The sequence below is a fragment of the Lactuca sativa genome, chromosome 4, assembly GCF_002870075.4.
Source record: "Lactuca sativa cultivar Salinas chromosome 4, Lsat_Salinas_v11, whole genome shotgun sequence".
NCBI lineage: Eukaryota > Viridiplantae > Streptophyta > Magnoliopsida > Asterales > Asteraceae > Lactuca > Lactuca sativa.
Genome location: NC_056626.2, coordinates 34685768 through 34704253, shown reverse-complemented (window position 1 = coordinate 34704253; position 18486 = coordinate 34685768). Strand labels below are relative to the sequence as shown.

The 18486-nt window shown below is 34.2% G+C and overlaps 1 protein-coding gene across 1 annotated transcript; it reads right to left on the bottom strand.

Moving 5' to 3' along the window:
* Positions 1-6961: 6961 nt before the first annotated feature.
* LOC122197611 (B3 domain-containing protein At5g38490) lies at positions 6962-8063 on the bottom strand. The gene has a single exon (XM_042901822.2). The coding sequence runs from the start codon at positions 7813-7815 to the stop codon at positions 7135-7137; it is 681 nt and encodes a 226-aa protein (XP_042757756.1). The 5' UTR covers positions 7816-8063; the 3' UTR covers positions 6962-7134.
* Positions 8064-18486: the final 10423 nt, after the last annotated feature.

Below are 18486 nucleotides of genomic sequence, written 5' to 3'. Positions count from 1 at the left end.
TAAGATCGCTTGTTGTTTCAGCAACCGGGCAGGAATCCAATATTCCGGATGAGTTTTCTGTCAAGTATAAATATAATGCAGGGATCTTTGGTCCGTGAATCAATCTTCTAGTAGGAACCTCAGGTTATAAGAAGTTGAGTAGCTAGTTGGGAGATAAGTGCAAGGAATTCGTTTATCTTCAGGTTTCAAAACCCTACAAGGGTTGGTTACGGTCGCCTTGGAAAGTATTCTATTTAGGCTAGTTTTCTTATGAAATAAGTTCGATGATGGTTCGGAGTAGGCAGTTGTCGGTCAATTTGAAGTTTCGAGTTCGGAAGAACATAGAGGTTTTTATGCAGGAAGGTTTAGGGTTCGTTCCTTTTCAGGTGGGTAAGTTCTTTTAGGGTTGGTATCAGGATACCTTGGGAAGGCTGTATTTAGTCCGAATTGTAAAGGTATGGACCACATGGTTGGATGTGCTGGGAAGGTAAGAAACGATTTCGAGGACGAAATCAAATTTAAGTGGGGGAGATTTGTAACACCCTATTTCGAATAAAGTCCTAATTCGAGGCTGTGGCACGAAGAACGGTCATCATAAGGATTAGGGCCTTTATAAAGGTAAGATTTAGGCCCATTTGGATGTGGGTAATGTAGGTATGTGACCTAATAGCTCGGTTTGCACTTTGGGATCAAGGGTCAAATGGGAATGTAGTATTTCAGACCTCTTTTATGAATTTTGGATTTTAGTTCGGTTGGGTTTCAGGTTAAATAAAGTCTATAGAAGTGTGGGGATGCTCGTTACCTTTCCATGGATATAAGGATTGTCGGAATCGGATTTATAACAAAGAAGTTATGGCCTTCAAAAGTTTCGTGGTTTTCAGGCTTAGCCAAGTACACGGGGCGTACACAAAGTATACGCGAGGCGTACTAGTGAAGAAGGCAGTACGTTGGGCTTACTAACCAGGATGGTCGCGAATATTCTTCGGAGTACGCTGGGCGTACGCCAATCAGATCAGAACCCTATTTTAGGGTCTTGACCCTATTTAAACACCTTATCCCATAACCTAACCCTAATATCTTCAGCCTCTACCCCTCTAAACCCTAGAAATCACCCCTTAGCCCTCATTTGAGTGATTTTGGAGCTTGGAGGGCCATTAGAGGAGTATTTTGGGTAATTTGAAGAAGAAGGTGTCTAGAGAACAAGCAAGGGATTAAAGAGAGCTTGTAGATCCAAAGGTTTTACATCATTTCCAGCCTATTAAAGGCATAAAGTTCTCATCTTGGTGCTTCTACAACATAGATCTAGGTTCTCATAGATATTGTCCCTTTTTGGTTTCAAGAATGGATTTTTATTGTGCAAATCCGTTTCTAGACTTAGGGTTGCCACCCATAAAGCTATTTGAGTCCCTTAGGCAGGAAAGTTTCCATTTTGGAGGTCTTAATGGGTTCTTGCAAGAATTATGGTCATTTTTATGGAAGTAGATTGCTATACTTTGAGTTTGGATTTATGTGGGTCATATAAGTCACCAAGTAAGTGACTTTATGGATTAATACGTTAAGTAGAGCTCAGATCTGTAATTTGGTCCCTTGGTTTGAAGCATTAAGCACTTAATGGATTTTGTACATAAGCCGTTTGTACGCTGGGCGTACAATGTAGTACGCTGCACGTACATCCCTTTTGCCCAGTATGCTAAGCATACATAAGATGTATGCTGGGCGTACGCTCTGTGGAAGGCTTGGGCCTTTGTGGACTTCAGACCTTTAAGCCCTAATGGTTTTGGGCCTGGATTTATTGGTTGTTGGGCCTAAATATATCTTTGGACCAATATTGAAATAGTTGGGTCTATTGGGCCTTGTGGCTCAATATAGAAATGGACTTCGCAATTGTGGGCCTAAGTTTGGGACAATTCTTAGACTAGGTTGCTGTGGGCCTTCGTGGGCCATTTGGAAACAAGGTTTTAGACTAAGGAAATTTATTGGTCTTGAGGAAAAGGCTATTAGAATGGTCCAGGCCCAATTTGGAAAATTGGGCCATAATTGGGCCTTGATGATTATAAGATATTGGGCCATTGGAATACTAAGATGGATGGGACTTAAGGTAAGACCATGTGGGGGTCTGGGCCTAATTTGGAAAGTTAGGCCATATGTTGGGTTTCGAGCCATTACTTGACTTTTGGGCCTTTGGAGTGTGAGTTAGGCCTTGGGCTTGAAACAAGCTAGGTTGGGGGTAAAGTAGCCTTTTTCCCCAAGCAGGGACTTGTGGTTATGTATTGGAACCCAATTTCTAACTAGGTGTTGTTTTGATGTTGACAGTTCGGGAATCTGTCAACCAGCAGCTTGAGTTTTATCTGTGGGACTTCAGTAATGCTAGGTGAGTTGTCCTCACTATATCAACAAGGTCTAAGTCACCAATGCCGACCCTTATTGAATTTAAATTCGGTTTTATTACATGATATGTTTATTGATCTACATCCTGGTAGTTAGGATGGCTGCTATGTTAGAGATCGGTTAGATCAGTATCCTGGTTATAGGATGGTTGCCATGATTAGTGATCTGTTAGATTTGCATGTTCAATTGTTTATATTTGTGTGCACATGTTTGTTGGTCGGGGGAAAGGGTTGAGGCAGGTCCTGCTGTATGCAATAGGCCAAGACACCCTGGGCGGATTGGGTAGACTGCAGGCCCGGGCCGGGCAATCTAGTCAGGCCGAAGGCCCAGCGAGCTGTCCGGATAGGCTGAAGGCCCAACAAATCTAGCCATTATGAATGTTGTTTTGTATGCTGTTTGCTTATATGTTTATATGATATGGTTATATCTGTATGGCGTTGGTATTTTGGGGGTAACTCACTAAGCCTTCGAGCTTACATTTATCGATTATTGTTTCAGGTACTTTTGATGATCGTGGGAAGGCGAAGGCGTGATCGTACTGCTCCTCATATTTCATGATTTTATGATTTGATTCTGGGGATACTCTGATGTTTAAATTATTTTGAAAACAAACTGTAATAACTTAATGGTTTTAAATGTTTTAAATTCGGCTTGAATTTTATGGATGCTACAAAGTTGTTTTCTCCGATACCAAGAGCTCCAAAGCTCAGATCTAGCCTCTCATGTGGTCCAGAAGGATAAAGTTTCCAACTTTATCAATTGAGACTACCCAAAAAGGGTCAAGATTCCATCCTTAAGCTTAATAGTGCAAGAGCTTGACCAATAAGCACTTAATCCATAGAGACTTAGCCCCAAAACATAGATCTGACTTCCTTGAGCTGTAAAACCACGTAAAGTTGCCAACTTTATGTTCATGCATGTCTAAATGAAGCTCTTAAGCTTAAAAGGACTTAATAATTGACTTAATGCACGCATAACACCAAAACTCTCAAAAATCTTGCACCTTTGTGATCAAGGATACCAAAACAAACTCAAATCTGAAAGAACAAGCCCTTAACCGACCTAACGCATCCGTTAACCCAAAAAGGGACCAAAAGCACAACAAACTAACTATGAAGAGATCAAAACGTGTACATGACAAGATGCAAACTTGATACCTAAGAAAGCTTCCCCACATGATGATGATTTTGGATCCAAAACCTCTTCGCCAAGCAAAGCAACTTGAAGATCTCCTCTTCCTTTACAAAGACCAAAAATGAGCACCAAGAACTTCTTACTAGCTCAAGAACACCACCAAGAGACTTAAAGATCGATTTTAGGGTTTTAGTGACAATGGAGGCTGGTAAAGAGGTCAGCCATAAAGACTTAAGGCCTTTAAATAGGGTACAACACCATAAAATTAAGGTTTTCTCCACTAGCCGCCAACACGCCGTGTTGACCTTAAAGCAATCCATGTTTATTGTCAATCTATTTTTATTCTGTTTAAAATGATTTTAAATAACAAAATATGATTAAAAAATATTTTAAAAAAAGATTTGGGTAAATATGATATTTGGACAGTTTAAAAAAGATATATATATATATATATATATATATATATATATATATATATATATATATATATATATATATATGTAAAGATTAGGTCGGGCAAAATTGATATTTTGTTATTTAATAGGGGTATATATATAATTCTCCATATAGTTAACATATATCCGATGCATATATACCACAAAATAACAATAAAAGAAAATACAAAGGAACCGTTGGTCTGTAACTAGGTTACTATGTTACACCACCTCTTATTTGCTACAAGAAACTTATATTGTTTCATGCTAATCAAAGTTTTTTTATTATTTTTTTTATTTCGAACCCTAAGAGAATTATCTTTCTAAAACAATAAACAAGAAATGATAGTTTAAATACTTAGAACATCTTTCAATATGAGTGTTTTTTTTTTTTTTTTTTTTTTTTTTTTTTTTTTTTTTTAATTTATTATTGTTTTGTTGAGTAGTTAAAATAACTTAACACCATTGCAGAACATGACTTTTTCGCTAATTTTATTGACCACTCATATAGTTTAATATTTTGAACACTCAATCCCTTTTATTCAATAATATTTCATTTTACTCTCTTGATTTGGTTTTAAATATTTTTATTTATCTAAATTTTATAGATAAATAAATATATAAATATATAGGCACATATTATAGTAACATGTGAATCATTTTGTATGAGTGAATGTTTATATTGAAATATAGTGTGTTTAAAGGACACTTAGTTAAACGAGAAAGTTTAATATAACATTTTAGATACATAATGATAAAATATTTCTATTAATAAAAAAAGTAATAAAAGAGTTTAACCATTGTAAAAAAATTTAATTACAAGTCAATATTAGTGAAATAATAAGGTGGCGATATCTTATATTGAAATACGGTATGTTTAAAAAACGATTAGTTAAACGAAAAAGTTTTATATAATATTTTAGATTGATAAGGATAAAATACTTAAATTAATAAAAAAAAATTATAAATACATGTTCTTGAAATAAAGTACGACGTCATTTTTGTAGACCTATGTCGGCGAAATTATAGTTTAAATACTTAGAACATCTTTCAATATGAGTTTTTTTTTTTTTTTTTTTTTTTTTTTTTTTTTTTTTTATAATTTATTATTGTTTTGTTGAGTAGTTAAAATAACTTAACACCATTGGAGGAGATGACATTTTTGCTAATTTTATTGACCACTCATATAGTTTAATATTTTGAACACTTCAATCCCTTTTATTCCATAATATTTCATTTTATCCTCTTGATTTGGTTTTAAATATTTTTATTTGTCTAAATTTTATAGATAAATAAATATATAAATATATAGGAACATACTATAGTAATATGTGAATCGTTTTGTATGAGTGAATGTTTATATTGAAATATGGTGTGTTTAAAAGACGCTACTAAGCGAGAAAGTTTAATATAACATTTTAGATACATAATGATAAAATATTTCTATTAATAAAAAAAAATAATAAAAGAGTTTAACCATTGTAAAAAAATTTAATTAGAAGTCAATATTAGTGAAATAATAAGGTGACGATATGTTATATTGAAATACGGTATGTTTAAAAAATGATTAGTTAAATCGAGAAAGTTTTATATAATATTTTAGATTGATAAGGATAAAATATTTAAATAAATAAAAAAAGAATCATAAAAAAATTTAACCATCAAAAAAACAATTTAATTAGAGATCAATATTAATAAAATAATAAAACTATATATATATATATATATATATATATATATATATATATATATATATATATATATATATATATATATAGGTTTAACATTGAATATGTTTTTAGAATTCATTTCTTTTATCATAAAGTATATAGGTTTAACATTGACTATGCTATTAGAATTCTTTTCTTTTATTATAAAGTCATTAGTTTATACTTTATACATATACACAACTTTGACTTATATACATACAGTAGGTGTGATACCTATGTATCACATGAGTTTATTTAAAAAAAACTTAATATAAAATTCAAAATATTTGAGAAGTTTGAATTTATAAGAAAAGTGAGAAAAATATTGAATTATAAAAATTAAAGTGTTTTTTTTCCTCTTTTAAATTTAAACAAATAATTTAAATAAATAAATAAAGGAAATTAATGAAACTTTAATTTAGTAATTTTGAAATTAGAAGGAAAGTCCATTAATAAAATTAATATGTATTTATTACTAGATTTAAATAATATTTGATATTTAATAAAATAGAAAAACCATAAAATGATAAGTGGAATAAAAATTAGTTTAAAATTACCATAAAATTACATTTGGCAAATTGAATGAGAGTATGATAAGTGGCAAAAAAAACCTTCATTTATTAGAGTAGATAGACAAGGGGTATATACCCTTTAAGATACTTTAACTGCATAACTAACTTTCAGGAGAATAACTAACATAACTGCTAACCAGTCTTAGCCCTTGTAACTTCCTTATACTTCAACAGCCATTGTTTTTGTCATCCTACAATTGTGCAATGGGTGTTACAAGACCTTCGATTCAAGGGGGCTGACTTTTATAAGAAGCTAATTGACTAAAGCTTTATGGGAGGTGGAGAAGTGTCTTGCGGCTGCGATCATGGTTGCCTCTGGCCCAAAAGAACACTTAACTACAGCTCCCAATCCCTTTGCAGTTTTACCTTCATCTGATTTGAAAGAAAAGTAGTTCAACATCAATGAAAACCAATTTAGGTTCTTCTTCTCATTGCTACCCATCTCAATTCTCACCAGAAAAGGATAATGTTTTTCTTTGATTTCTTGGTTAACTTATAAGTATGTATTTGATTGAAACAAGAAGCTGTGTGTTTGTTTATATACATACATATGATGTCTTGATCATCAAAGGTTGATTGATCAAAGGAAAAATCCCAGAAAATTCTATTTTCTTGAAGTGAATCTTGACCGTTGACCAGTCTTCACTTTTTTTCCTCTTGTGCAAGCAAACAACAGTGAACGCTATGCTCAGTTTCATCATCAAATTATTATCCATTTTGAAATAATTATCATTATTCTAATAAACAAATATATGTGTGAAACTGCGTTAGGAAATTTTTTATCACTAAATATCTTGAAACCAATAGAAATTGTCAAAGCTTTAATAACACGTCAGATATATACAGAAGCTACAATGTTTGAATATAAACAAGATAAAGAGTTAAATGAAAAAGATTAAAGAACTCAATGGTGCGTGATTAATCAGCGTTGTTTTGAGCGTCAACATCTCTCTCCAAACATGCAATTGCAAAGCACAGCTTCTCTTCTCTGCGAAATGACCAAACCTGAATCTTTTTGTTTATCTTCAAATCCTTTTTAGTCGCCATCACAAAGTGGTTCCAGTTGGTTTTGAGGACGTAGTTGCTGGTGCTGTTCATGTGCCACATCTTCAACATCATCGGCTTCTCATGCATCTCTAATCTTGGCCCCCACAATTTCACCTCAAACTCCTTTCCAATCTCCAAATCTTCTTTCTCATTTTTCCTCAAGAACTCATCGGGTTTGATCACTTGTTTCATCGGCATACTCAACCTGTTCTTGTTTTCCTCCAGATCACTTTTGTACAACGTTTTCTGGATCACCACCTTCTCTTCTTTCCCCTTCAGCTTATTCGTAATGAACTCTTCCAACTCCTGGGTTATCTGGTTCTTCACAATCTCCACCTTCTTGTTCTTCTCTACTGTTGGAGTACTTTTGAACCTTTTTCTTTCTTCAACTGGTTTCTTGGGTAAGACATCAATTAACTTCTTCTTTTCCTCAACCAATTTAACGATCTTATGTAGATAGTATATATCTTTAGACTCCTCTTGTCTCATAGCAGCATGCAAATGAACACGCTTGCAGTAGCGCGTAGTTCCTGTTGTATCTTCTGCCATCATCTTTCTTTGCTTTTCAGTCAAAAGATCTAAATTTTGAATGACAGAAAAAGTAGCGTATGAATGATTAGCCTTGCGTTTGCGTGCTTATATTTATAGATATGGGGAAGTAGTGTTAGTTGTTGGATTACACAACAAGTAACCTAATACAAATAGTAACTTTAGTTATATGTTAATAAAGGAAACTATATACAGTATATGGTTAATTTTATAAGGAAAGTAATATTTTTTTAATTTGGCAATTACTGCCCTAATAACGGTTATATGCTCAAAAGAAAGGTAGGTTTGCTTATTTTCTTTGGTACCAATCTACTACCCGAATAATTATGTGGATAATTGATCGGTACTCATAATTAATAATCAAGGCCCGCTCTATCTCACTTACCTCCGCAATATTTATATGGAGTGCGTATTTCTTTTTCTAGTTAATAGATTTTATTTGTCTTATTATATAGTTAAAGGAAATATTAAAATATTTTTATAAAATGCTATCAAAGCCTATCATTCCCATATATAAAATAGGAAATTCGAGAACATAAAGTAGGTGTGAAATACCCCTAAGAAATATAATGAATTATACATAATTATTTCTAGAGGTAGGTTCCGTTGAGATTAAAAATAAAATAGAGATCTCGAGATTCAACCTCAGCTACGTATTTCACATCTGCCGCTCAAACACTTCGGCGTACCGGTGCGGCTGGTCTGGTGTAATCATAAATGATTACACAATGCCACCCGTTCCTTTCTCCTCCGCCACCATCCCTACCATCGTAACCGCTACCGCCACCACCACTACCATCACCTTTGACACCAGTCGACCCCACCATTGTCACCTCCATTACTTATACCATCGCCATCACCTCTTCTGCGACTAACTGTAATAATCTTTTATGATTACTCAATTTGTGAACAGACATATATGTATAATCATTTATGATTATGCATATATGTATAAACATGTATAATCATGTATGATTATACATCTCTGCCATATAATCATTTATGATTAGACATACGTCGTTGCTGCTGGTACGCTGGAGCATTAGTGCGGCAAATGCGAAATATGTGACTCGGGTTTAATCTCAAAATCTCTACTTTTTTTTTTTTTTTTTTTTTTTTTTTTTTTTTTTTTTTAATCTCAAATGAACCGTCCCCATTATTTCTATTCAATTAATATCAATTACTGACAATTTTAGAATAATATTTGATTATATTAATTACTAGGTATAAATCCGTGTACCATACGGTTGATTAAAAAAAATTGCACATAAATAAATAAGCAATATTTGATTATATTAATTACTAGGAAACATATACTTTCCTTAATTAATTACCTTCGTTTTTGGAACATTTTTTTTTATTAAAATAGATGCTACTAACAAAAATATATTAATCAATCTTTCCAAAGAAAAATAACATATATATTAAATAATTATTTGGTTGAGCATCTTTCCATAAATATACATTTTATTTTTAACTTAAATATAGTAGTCAACAACTTCAAAATTACTTACCTTTTTGTTTTGATGTCTTTAACTAGATTATGACACGCGTTAAACGCGGGGAACATAAAGTAAATACATATCACATTAATAGGTGACTTTGTCTTAAGTTGAATTTTAATAAATAAATGTTAGATTCTTTTTTAGAGTTTTTTAACCAAACTTATTAGATAAAAATATTTAATATTTATATTAGAGCAATTTGGTTTTTTACTATAGTATGCGATCTTTGTTTTATTACAACATAATGCGACTTTTTGATTAAAATATGTTGTGTAGTAGCTTTATGAATTGACTTTGTTCGGTGTACCAACCTCCATGGAGGCTCATATGGATCTTTTCATATTAGCTCTGTAAAACCAAAAGCAACAATAAGTTGTTACATGTACCAACAACATTAAATTCGATAAAATACAAATAAAGTGAATTGTCATAACCATAAACATCAAATTCAGACATTGTAATTTGGTCGATTTCAAAATATTTTTTCCTTATAAAAATTAAAATATGATTTTTCAGGCTACATCCAATCACATATACATATCTTCTGATCAAATAAATTATTACAAAAAAATAACATGTTATGAACAAAAATATAATATTAGTTTCATAATTTGCTAAAGGTTAACACTAATAAATAATAATGAACTTTCACAAATCTTGCATTTTGGGCACTACATCCAACTAACAAATGAAATTCAATTTAGAGGATTGATTTAAGAAGTGCATCCATGACTTCTTGTTGTGACACACATCTATATCGAAAATAAGATAAATAACTATAGAGAAGAATGTTGACAGAGTGATACTTCATTGAAAACGCAGCAAAATTCTTCATAAAGCCGCTAGGATTCTTCTATAGACCGCTAGAAGGTCTATATAGTAACAACCGGTGTGACATCCAGTAGAACGCACCACTTAAAATAACAGTTTTGATTAATGTAAGTGAAAAAATCATTTAGAATGCTTACCAGTTGTGATTGTTTCCACTTGGATGTGAACATTAACATTCTTATAGAGAAATGGAACTTCAAATGAACCCTACATAGCCAAATCAGCAAACATGACAACACAAAAAGAAGCATAACAAAATTTCCAACAAATTTCAAAATTTTAAGGTTTAGCTGAACATTTTTTTTCAATTTATCAAAATTTTATTTTATTAAAACCTTATATGAGTAATCAAGAATCTAAATCAAGTGAAATAAGTAATTGTTCATTTAAATCTAGCAAAAAAATTACAATATTGTGAAATTGCATTTAATTTATATGTTTGCTTATTGTCTTGAAGGTACCTGACCAGTTGGATATGTACTATTATTTGATCAATTAGTACATAAATTACATTATAGAGTATGAAATTTAACGATTGCTCAAATTCATTTATACTTTGATTTAACAATAGAAAATTGACAAATTTAACGATTGCTCAAATTCAATGGTAAATGTTGACTAATAAATTTATCAATAAATTCACAAGGAACTATAAGTAATTGTTTTAGAAAGGTTAAAAGATTTATAAAAGTTTATAATTTCATAAAAAGTTGTAGTTTGCTATTATTTATATTGAAGTTGTAATGAATAACATTGTAATAATGCTGTCAAATTCATATTCAAACGGAATAATAGAGTAAAAAATGATTAAAATTCTAAATTCATATGAGTTTAAACCCAAAAGACAAATAGATGAATAATTCAAGTTGAAATGTAACAATAAAAAATTTCTTTATCTTACTTTTGGTCCGGGCCACTAGCTTTGTCATCATGCATTAAAACGACTTTTATGGCTTTTTATTGACAAACATAGGTCAACACATTAAAAAATTGATATAAAAGGTATAATTTTGTTTCTGTAACTAAATGAATAAAACTAATATGCTTAAAGTAGATTGACCAATTTTTTTCATGACCTCTCAACAAGAACACTGTAATAAAAAATAATAATAACGTAGTAAATGCAAGAAATTGAAGAAGAATAGGGAGAACAGAGTAAAGTAAGAGCTTGGAAAAAAGAATTGGAGAAGAAGATTGCTCAAGAAGAACACTATAAATCATAAGACTCAATCCGAAATCGTAAGAATAATCACTTCAGTGTAATCGTATATATAGAGTGTTTTTTAATAAGGAAATCATTATCCTCAAAAAATTTTGGGATTCTAAAATATCATCTTGGAGATTTTCGGCTATCTATCTGGAAAAAAAAAGAAAGATAGCAGCTATAATAATTCAAAACTTCAAATTAATTGATTTTCTTATTTAATTTGTTTTAAAATTCAAACAATTATCTCAAATTGATTCATTTTATGTGAGATATACTAGGAGATAAATTATAAATAATATTGACTTTAATTTTGACTCTTAAATATTTTGTTGATTTAGTGAGATTAGATTAGATTTTATAGGTTAATAATTTAATTATTGATATGCTTGTTTAATAAGTTTTTTAAAAAATAAATAAAAAATAAAACGTAAACGGGTTTGAATTTGAAAATCAAAAGCTATAAATAAGGTAGTTAACTTAGGAACAATATTAATTAGAGAAACTGATATCATGTATATAAATAGAATGATATGTTTTTAATTGATAAAATAATTACTGAATTTAAAGATTCTATAATTATTATAGATTTTATAATTAAATGTAATTGTATTTGAATTTTATTTGTGGAAGATGATGTCAGCAATTTGATCTAAGGGTGGAAAACATATGATTAAAACTCAATCAAGGGTTCTGATTGCTTCATTGATGAATTAAATGTTCTATTTTAATAATATTTAGAGATAGTCGGTGGAAGATTTGATGAGGGGCATAGAGTTGCACCGACAACATCTGCTTTTTCGGCTGACAGTAGAAAATTTTTCGATTTTTTTTTTACCTTTTGTACCATTACTTAAAAAAACCGGCAACTACTAAACAAAATGGAAACTACTTAAAAAAATGTAAACACATTGGATCAATTAAGCACCAATAATTAGTAGCTCAAACACATTTTTATTTTAATCCACCTAATATTAGCGCAAAAGAAGAAAAAAATACGAGAAAATAGCTCAAATAAAATAATTATCCAATTGTCCAATTGAGTCCAAGAGTCCAAGTCTTAATTCCTTGAATCACAAAAGAAAAAAAAAACATGCAGCCTCGTTTTTTTTCCTTATGTTCGTCCTAACATTCGACAATTGACGACTTCTTCTAATCTTCTTCTTCGAGTTCGACCACTAACCCACAATTTCCAAGTGTAAAAATCGATTTCCAACTTCCAAGTGCAAAAACAACTCCAAGTAGTTCATCCGTCCGAGCAGTTCCCTATGGGGAGCGCCGATACTCTTCGTCAGGAAGATGGATGGTTCACACCGGATGTGTATTGATTACCGAGAGTTGAACAAGCTGAAGGTGAAGAACCGTTATCCACTCCCGAGGATAGATGATCTTTTTGATCAGTTGTAGGGAGCATCTTGGTTCTCCAAGATAGACATGAGGTCTGGGTACCATCAGGTCAGGGTTAGGGAGGAGGATGTAGAGAAGACCGCGTTTCAGACTCATTATAGATACTACGAGTTCGTGGTGATGCTGTTTGGGCTTACCAACACGCCTGCAATAGTTTTGAACCTGATGAATCGGGTCTGCAGACCGATGCTCGACTGCTCGGTGATCGTATTCATAGACGATATCTTGGTATACTCCAAGACCCGAGAGGAGCATCTACATGAGTTATTGGGAGTTTTGAGGCGAGAACGACTATATGCTAAGTTCTCGAAGTGCGAGTTTTGGTTATGAGAGATTCAGTGTCACAACTAGCATTTTTGGCTAGGAAATTCAGTCCTCATGTGAACATCATCCATTATAAGGCTTGTGCTAAAACGTTAAGGTTTACATTATGATTCCTAATAAGCCATGAATTGTTATAATACAAAACATAAATCTCTCCCAAATCTCTCCATGTATCTCAAATCTCTCCCAAATCTCTCTATGTATCTTAAATCTCTCCCAAATCTCTCCATGTATCTCAAATCTCTCCCAAATCTCTCCATGAATGTCAAATCTCCCCCAAATTCACCAATGTAGTTTCCCTAGTCAAAACCAACTCAAAATGAAAGGAGAAAACTTTAAAGAGCAAGCCTATTTCGGAACCTCCTAACCGCACCAGACAATTTCGCACTTCGGACCCTCCCACTTTGGAACCTTCGGATTTGGCTCCGGAATGCCTTCACCCGGACAATCTCGCTCCGGACGACCTGCTGATCTGGAACTGCCGACTTCGGAAAGTTTCGCACCACTCTGGAAGATCTCATAGCTTCGGACCGGAAGCCTTTGCTGCCTCGGAATCTCGCAGCCTCGGAAGGAAAGGACTCCAAATTGGAGCTGACTTCGCAACCCTCGACTTCGAAAGCTACTATGCGAGTTCAGAACCTGAGAAGCACTTCGGAACTAATGGTTTGACTCCGGAATTTGATGCTTGGCTCCGGAATTCGCATTTTTCGTAACTTAGACCCCTTAAACCCGTATTTTATGCCAAATTTGATTATTTAAAATAATATTTAAGATTTAGAAAGGTATTATTCTAAATCATAAGATTTGAATAAGATAAGGATAAGAGTGTTGACTTTGTTGATTGACAAAATAGCAAGAATGGTCCCTGTGGTATGTCGGAAATTGCCACTTTGGGCCAAACAGGTTTTGACTAGCACCAATGGTCTAAAAGTTTCCTTTTTGTTGCTAGTTTGGTCCATTTCGGTTTGATTTTTTATAAAATGACGATTTTGCCCTTGTATTTTTTTTTTCAAAATTTTTATTACAAAAATTAAAAAAAGAAAAAGAAAAAGAAAAAGGAAAAAAATACTCTCACTCACTCACTCACTCACTCTCTCACTCTCTCTCTCTCTCTCTCTCTCTCTCTCTCTCAAACGTCCAATAAAAATTAGATCTATGATGTTTTTCCCCAAACACACACACACATCAAATTTTCGGACGACCACCTCCACCATCTACCGGACAACCACCTCCACCGCCTACCGGACGACCACCGCCACCGCCTACAGGACCACCCTTTTCTTCTCAAAATGCCATCGGACAACAGGACAACCACCATTTTCGCGAGATCTGTTCGCCGTTGTTGCTACCCTTCGCCTACAAGAAACCACCACCACAACCTTCGCTTATTTCTCCGGCCAATCCATCTGTTTTTGCAGAACTAGAGAACCACCTCCTACTTTCTCCGATGTCCCTTACAAAAAAACACCATGTACCGGGAACGACAACCCACCACCAAAACTAGGGTTTTTAGAGCCTTGCTGCTAGGGTTTCAGAGCCGCCGCTACTAGGGTTTTCAGATGCGGAGGTCATTTGGGAGGGAGGGCAGCATAAACGATGACAGTTGAATCCAAACAGGTACAAAACTTTTTTTTTTGATTCGCCGCTAAAAATGGTTGCCTAGATTGCATCTTCGTAAGCCGCCACGAGTGTACTGAAACCCTAGCAGGTGGTCTAAGGTGGTGGCGGCTAGGGTTTAGACTTGCCCCCCCATATTCTAGCCGTCGTCGTTGCTTCTACAAACCATAACTTCGTCTCTCTCCTTCTCCAACAAAGACGCCTTCTAATCAGATATTGAAGATGAAAACCATAGTCCCGGAACGAGAAGGGTGGTGACAGAGGTTGGTGACGGCGGTTAGGGTTTCAGGACATGTGAGTGAACAGAAGAAAGGAAGAGGGAGACAAAGTTAATAGAAGAAAGGAAGGGGGCGACGGAGGTTGCTGACAGTGGTGGTGATGGCGGAAGGTGGTGGCAGTTAGGGTGAGGAAATGAGAGGTTCCATCGAAGAGAGAGAGAGAGAGTGAGTGAGTGATTGAGAGATTTTTTCTTTTCCTTTTTCATTTATGTAATAAAAAACTGAAAAACAAAATACAAAGGGTAAAATCGTCATTTAAAACCAAAATGGACCAAACTAGCAACAAAATGGAAACTTTTGGACCATTGGTGCTAGTCTAAACATGTTTGGCCCAAAGTGGCAATTTTCGACATACCATAGGGACCATTCTTGCAATTTTGTCTTGTTGATTAGACACTTTTCCCCATTTCCCCATGTATTTTAATATTCAACATGTATCCATGAAATTAACCAACGGATTCCTTAGTAAATATCACATCAAAATTTCCTACTCCCTATATTTGGATGACTTCCTTCCAAAAATCTCTACCACCTCTTGTCATATTACCTCCTGTCCATTTACACTTTCTCTCAAAAATAACTTCAAGCTTCACAAGGAGTTAAAGTCTCCAAGTTCATTCTAATCTTTGGATAAAATCAAGTCCAAGGAAGTTTTTCATCCAATAGTTTAGGCTGGAGATCTTCACCCCCATCACTCCAACTAACTCATCAACCAACTTAAGGTGAGCTTCATACCCAACTCTTTTCAAGTTTTCACTCTTTTGGGGGAGAATACAAGTCAAGGGTCTTGTGAAATCCTAGTATATTTGCTTGTTTATGCATGTATGCCATGATTTATGTGCATAAAGTTATGAACTCCATATAATGGTTCAAGAACTCAAGATTTTTAGCCAGTCTCAAGGTTTTGAACTATATATCACAAATTATATGCTAGAAACAAAAACTAACATGTTTATGAAATATATAGATCATAAATTGTTATGTCTAGAACCATAAGGAATTACTTCAAGAAATTGCTTAAACAAGATGCTTAATATAATATTTTGGAAGTGATTAAATTATGGAAGTAATGATATTTTGGGGACTATTTTCGGACACACACACACACACACACACACACACACACACATATATATATATATATATATATATATATATATATATATATATATATATATATATATATATAGGGACCAATTTTTAATGGACCAAAAATGAAATTTTTGAATAAACAAAGGTTTTTTGAACATTACTATGCATATATGTCTAAAACGAGCAATTTAGAAGAAATGAACTATTTTCAACAATTCACCAAGTTTTGGGCCACTTATGACACCTTACGACAAATATGGGTCTTGTTGATGCTTTATAAAAGGAAGGGCTATTTTTGCCAATTTCAATAATATTCGATCATTTTTGATAAATATGATTCAATGTGGATTATTTTTTTCAAAAACAAAATAAAACGATATAAATATTTAACGATGCACAATTAATGTTACGAAACAAAAATGATATTTATATTCAAAGAGTAAATATATTGTTATTTATTAGATAACGAATTTCAACTATTAGCACAAATATTCGATAATATTCTATTCAGACAATCGCCTGTTGATTTTTCACACCTCTCCAGTCTTAAGGTTTAAGACCACCAAGCGATTACACACACACACACACAGAAAATATAGCATTTTATGGGGAAAAACGATTTTATACAATTCTGAAAGATGATAAACTAAAATACACAGATGCAACTATACTCGATTCGAAACAGGATTTACAACTATTTTATATAAGAAAATATAGGATTTTCAAGAAAAAAACGATTTTATACAATTCCGAAAGATGATAAACTAAAATACACACATGTAACTATACTCGATTGGAGACAGGATTTACAACTATTTTATATAAGAAAATATAGGATTTTCTGGAGAAAAACAATTTTATACAATTCCGAAAGATGATAAACTAAAACAAACACATGCAACTATACTTGATTGGAAACAAGACTTACAACTGTTTTGACAAGAAAACACTGGAATTTTTTGGGTTTTTAAACTATCACAAATTCTTACACAAAAATGCTTATGAACTCACCAACATATTTTACGTTGACGTTTTTCAAACGACTTGTATTCTCAGGGATCTAGTAAGCAGGTAATCACCATGATTGAGGACTGGTGTTGCTGCATTATGTTATTGTTACTCTTGTTATTTCATGTTTAACTTTTGAATAGAACAAGTATTGTAAACAATGTAAGTTTGTTATCTTAACGTATGGTGTATAGATTTGCTATGTTTCATGTATATTCAATTGTTATGATACTGCACAATGAATTCACCGGCCTCCGGACGTTTCCGCTGTCTGGTCCGGGGGTGTGACATTCACTTCCTTGTACACCTCGTTAACCAGGAGGGGATTTTGGTCGATCCAGCCAAAATCGAGGCGATTATGCAGTGGGGGGTTCCGAAGTCTCCCTCGGATATCAGGAGCTTTTTTGGGATTGGCAGGGTACTACAGGAGGTTCATACATGATTTCTCCAAGATTGCAGTACCCCTCACTCATCTGACGAGGAAGGGGGTGGATTTCCGGTGGGGCCCCGAGCAGCAGATGGCGTTTGAGACCCTCCGACAGCGTTTATGTGAGGCTCCAGTATTGACTCTTTTGGAGGGAGTCGAGGATTTTGTGGTGTTCTGTGATGCATCCATCACGAGACTGGGGGAAGTCCTCATGTAGAGAGGACGGGTGATATCCTACGCGTCTCGACAGTTGAAGCCGCACGAGACGAAATACCCTACTCATGATTTGGAGTTGGGAGCGGTGGTATTCGCTCTCAAGATTTGGAGACATTACCTCTATGGGGTCCGCTATACCATTTACACAGACCACAAGAGCCTAAGACACATCATGGATCAGCTGAACCTGAACATGAGACATCGCATGTGGCTGGATGTAGTTAAGGACTACGCATGTGAGATCCTTTACCACCTAGGTAAAGCGAACATGGTTGCGGACGCTATGAGTCGCAAGTCAGCTGGGTCTTCCACCCCAGTGGCATGTATGAGGATATCAGTGGATTCTCCAATTATGAGCTTGATCAGGGAAGCTCAGGCAAAGGGTATGCGTTAGGAGAACTGGAGACTTGAGGAGATTAGGGGTGAGAACACCCAGATTGTGCAGGATAGCCGGGGATTATTGACTTGCTATGGACGGGTCTGGGTTCCGATGTCTGGTGGGGTCAGACAAATTGTTTTGGAGGAGGCTCATAAGTCTCGCTTCTCTATTCACCCGGGGCATCAAAGATGTACCGAGATTTGCGATTGAGTTATTGATGGCCAGGTATGAAGAGGGAGATTGCATGGTATGTCGAGAGGGACTTGACCTGCCGGATGGTCAAAGCTGAGCATTAGAGGTCGCACAGTCAGCTACAGCCCTTGGAGCACAGTCACCAAGCTGCCAAGGACGGCGAAGGACTCCAACGCTATTTGGGTCATCGTGGA